The sequence below is a fragment of the Branchiostoma floridae genome, chromosome 5 (assembly GCF_000003815.2).
Source record: "Branchiostoma floridae strain S238N-H82 chromosome 5, Bfl_VNyyK, whole genome shotgun sequence".
Classification (NCBI taxonomy): domain Eukaryota; kingdom Metazoa; phylum Chordata; class Leptocardii; order Amphioxiformes; family Branchiostomatidae; genus Branchiostoma; species Branchiostoma floridae.
The window spans coordinates 4,049,033-4,053,636 of NC_049983.1; the positions used below are offsets into that span (position 1 = coordinate 4,049,033).

The 4,604-nt window shown below is 38.4% G+C and overlaps 1 protein-coding gene across 1 annotated transcript in view; it reads right to left on the reverse strand.

Moving 5' to 3' along the window:
* The window catches only part of LOC118415599 (von Willebrand factor D and EGF domain-containing protein-like), a 31,628-nt gene that overhangs the window by 25,853 nt on the left and 1,171 nt on the right, over positions 1-4,604 (reverse strand). The window contains exons 2-7 of the mRNA XM_035820301.1: positions 3,169-3,311; positions 2,246-2,418; positions 1,252-1,409; positions 691-735; positions 248-349; positions 5-121 (exon numbers count right to left, since the gene is read on the reverse strand). Of these exons, the coding sequence (XP_035676194.1) occupies positions 5-121; positions 248-349; positions 691-735; positions 1,252-1,409; positions 2,246-2,418; positions 3,169-3,311 (738 nt within the window). The remainder of the gene's footprint in view (positions 1-4; positions 122-247; positions 350-690; positions 736-1,251; positions 1,410-2,245; positions 2,419-3,168; positions 3,312-4,604) is intronic.

A 4,604-nucleotide genomic window follows, 5' to 3' on the forward strand; every position in this document is an offset into this window, starting at 1 on the left:
TCACATGTCCATCCATCAGCATTGAGAAGGTAGCCAGTATTGCAGGAACACTGAAAACTCCCCTCTGTGTTGGTGCAGATGTGATCACAGCCGCCATTTTCTTCCACGCATTCATCGATGTCTGAAACAGAGAGAAAGAAACGTCAGATAATTAATTACCAAACCTTCCAGCGGTGAATGCATGTTTACTATGAGATTTATTGTTTGGACATTTCTATTCTAATGAGTAGCGTATTATTGAACTTACCGACACAATTGCTGTTTTCATTTGAGGTGTATCCGGCATAGCAAGAGCACTGGAATTCCCGGTTTGTATATGTGCAGACCTGATCGCACTCAGCGCATTCCTCTGTAAAGAAAATGTTGATATTAACACGTAGTGCAAAGTATTCAACTAACCAACAAAAACATACTGGCGAAGTGTCATGAACAGCGAGGTGCAGTCAATCTTATATGTTAATTCATTGTCATTGCCTTTGAATTAGCCTGTCTAAATAATCAAAGTGATGACATAGATTTTATATCTCGACACGTAATTCAGCAATCAATTATTATGTAGATTGCGTATATAATCGTAATGGTTTGCCAGAAGTTACGTGCAAGGAATTATAGACATAAAAATTATTTTACAATTACAGAAAAACGCAATGCAGCTGTGATGAAACAGAATAAAAGAAATGTATAATTTACCCGTGTCGATGTAAATGACCATGCGATCAGCTTTTCCAACATTAGCTGAAAAGGTAAAAAAAGCTTATGGAACAATTGTAATAAATAGTTCACCAATTACAATAATTGTGTGTGTGTGTATATACATAATTTACATTACATGCATGAGGTATACATCAATATACAATATACGTCTATATATAAATTTATATGATATAAATCACGTATAAAAAGAAAATAGCAGCTTGTGTTATTTTTCGAGCGAATGATTGAAAATGTGGTTAACTGAAGCATATTTACTCATGTTAGTTCACCTACATGTCTTTTATTTCCATATATATTTACAATTTCTTTTGTTTAATCGACCTATTTAAATGGTTCAATGTTAAAAAAGGTAGAGCTTTATGTAAGCACAAGCTTCTGGCCTTTCTTGTACTGTTACATTCATTTACATTCTATTTTAATGTATTTATCATGTTGGAGTTTTTTTATTTATTTTCATGAATATTGAAGTTTTCAAATAGATATTTATTAAAAAGTTTATTCAAAAAGAAAACGGGATTATTCAAAAGTATCACTTACCGTCGTTCCAGTTGACGTACGTAGTTGTAGGAGAAAACAGAATGTATGGGCGCTGGTTTGAAGATGTCTGCTCCCACGTGCAGGCGGTTCCCTCGGCCAACACAAGCCAACCAAAGTCAAGGGGACAGCCAGCGTAGCTTCTGCTGATGAAAAAAGTTCTGCATCGACAATGCAAAAGGAAATGTGTTGGCATTTAAGTGGGTAAATACTCGCACTATTTACCTGTAAATAATCTGAAAAGAAAGTGGGTACAAAGTTTCACGTTGTAAGGTGTATGTTTAAGATATATGGATGATATGCGCAGGCAAATGAATTTTTATCCGTTACCAAACAAATGCATATGTTTCAACCATACTCTAAATTGTACAAAGCATCTGTGTGACGGGCAGATAAATGTCATGGGTTGCAAAGAAATACAGCGGCTACTACTAGTATATAAAGCCGTAGGATGCCAAATCAGTACCAAAATCAAAATGGAAGCTGTAAAAGAACAAATATCAATTATCTATTGTTCGGTAAACCATACAATACTCTCCAGGCAGAGGTTAGGCTTTCTATTTTGCACTCTTGATGTCTCGTGTCCTCAAAAAAGAGTAATTTCTGAAGTAAGTGAAAGAAAATGAAGAAGAAAAAATAAAAAATAAACGGCCAGAGCCTAACCTCTGCTTGGAGAGTAACTATACATCGTGTGCTCCGTTATTTGCTCAGCCTGCTCGACGCTAGTTTTTCATGTATTTGATCGCACGCTTGCACCATTTGTTGCGTTCCCAGAATGTGTCATTCATATAATGAATCAACATAGCAGTTTACATGTTTTCTATTATATTCAATGTATAATATTTTTGTATATAAGTGCTGCCTTTACCATAACACAGGTTTCTTGAGAGCGGCACCACTGTGTAATGTATTCCCTTTTTGTTGCAATAATTCATTTTTTTGTTGTAATAAAAAACTAATATAGTCAAAACATGCATTGTGAGGGGGAAAGAGTTACCGTAAGTGGATATCATGTCCTGCGATCGAAAAGAAGTTATTAGGCTCAGTATGAACGTCGTTCCAAGGAGATGACACCAGACGCGCCAGGGAGAACCAGTTGTACTTGTCTGTGTTTTCTCCGTTGAATATCAACTCTACATCTCCAGTGGAGGCCTCCAGCACGATCTTCACCTGATAACGATAACGATAAACGTTAAGTTGTGTGCAGTTGTAACATTTACTCTCAACTAGACACTAGTTATATATTCCAAATGCGAATGAAACAAGTTAATCTACTACATGTAACATAGTCTAGCAAAATCTGTTGACTTAAGAGGAAATGTCTGTTAGAATACGACAATGCTGGCAGGGGTAAAAAATGGTCGATTTGGCTCATATTTGCACAGTGATATAGTAAATGGCCCTAAGCCCTTCAAAAAGTTTCTTTCTGCACGGAAAAATGAAAATATATACTACTCATGAGCTCAGTCACCCATGAAATAATAAACAAAAAAATTAGATATTCCAATCTCAAGAGGACACATGTCTCTACCTTTGTGCCAAATTTCAACTCATTCAATTAAGAAATGAGTCTGTTCTGAAACCACTTGCATTACTTTCTGACTCACCAGATTGGCATGTTTGCCAATAGAGGTTTGCATGACTTTTTTTGTGTTCCTATTGTATGGTTCAGAAACTTCCAAAATGGCAAGTCAATAAGGGGTCAGACCAATAGTATGATTATAAATGTTTATCAGCCAAAATGTTCCTAGGTCTCAGATTTGAAGCTTTATAAGCAAAGCCAAAGAAATTGCATTAGTTGGGGCTATGATTTAAAGAAGCTGGATACGGAAAGCCGAAGATATAAGGAAGGCTATAAAGGCCAAACACCCGAGCAGTCGTTGGAAAAATGCACAGCTTAGGAATCTAAGACAAACCCACCCGTTTGATGCCAAGCGATCCCCATTGCTCGACCAAAGGGCTCTTGTCGTGTAAAACGTTTTCACCGGTGTTATCATTCCAGGCGTCTACGGCAGTTTGCCCGGTCCCTTTCACGGTCGCAAACATCTGTAGCCATGGAGTTCCTGCAAAAATACAGACCAGGACGTTATATCAAGGTTAGTGATATGGAGATATTTAGTTTCATTGTTATAGTATATCCTTCCGCTTGTGATAGGTGATGGGGGGGGGGGGGGTCGCGATGTAATCGTCGTTCTACTGATACACGTAATATGTCTGTATTACACCGATTGGGCACTCTTAAAGAGTCCCACCTAAGATATACTTTATCCCCAAAGAGTATCTTGATGCAGATGATAGATTCCATTTCATCCCTTCACACCGGATATAAAAAAGATTTGCGATAAAAGATTGTGTCTTTCTGACAGGATAAGCTAGGAAAGTTTCGTCACTCTCGCGATTGTCGAACATCCTGTACGATTGTTTGTCTTGAGTAATGCGAAAAGAGCCTCTCGTGGATAGTGAATGAGTGCAGTTATAGATGATATAAAATTTATGTAAAAGTCTGGTTGGGGGATACTTCCATTGATCATAGAATAAGTGCCGTCTTAATAGAAAGTAAAGAAAAACTTGATTGGGGTATTTGTACGTTATATCAAATGAGACAGCATAATTGCCGAGTAACAAGATAAAAACATAATTTCTACACACAGGTGATACATATCTAGTGTAGTTTTTGAAGCACACAGACACGCCGTGGAACTTTACGTGCAGGCAAAACTTTGTGTGCTATCGGGCTGTGGATTCGTCCCCCCCCCCCTCCTCGTACGTGCGTCATTATAACTATTACGGGTGCCCTGTACATCCTGAACGTTTTTAGACGTTTTATACGTGGCGGACTTGGCCTTCTAAAAAACGTAAGGACAAAATGCACGTACGGCGGGAATATCATTGATTAACTCAGTAAAAACCTTGAGCTTTATGCACTGTTTTTGTCCTCACATTTCCCCTCCCAGTGGGAATTCTGAAGCCTAGAGCTTATATTACAAAGTATCTGCAAACACATGCAGAACGCTTGACTACATGTGTGTAAGGGGCACGTACATGCCTTCACATGCTTGAATAGTAGTGTTTAACTTGGAGCTGTAACAAGAGAGCTGGGGATTTGGATGATTGGAACATGGGCGTTGGCGTAACAGCGGAGTGTTTGTACCAGAACTTGTCATGCTACCGATCTTGTGCCTATGGGAAAGGCACTTAAGACGCCTTTCCTCACCCTACTTTGGTTGGGGACGTAAAAGGCTGAGGAATTTAAAAGATAGGGTTGGGCTTTGCCTTCTAATAGTCAAGACCCAGAGGATGGCAATTTACGTTCTCACAAGGCTATTGAGACAGTCACTAGTTTCAACACGTATTCG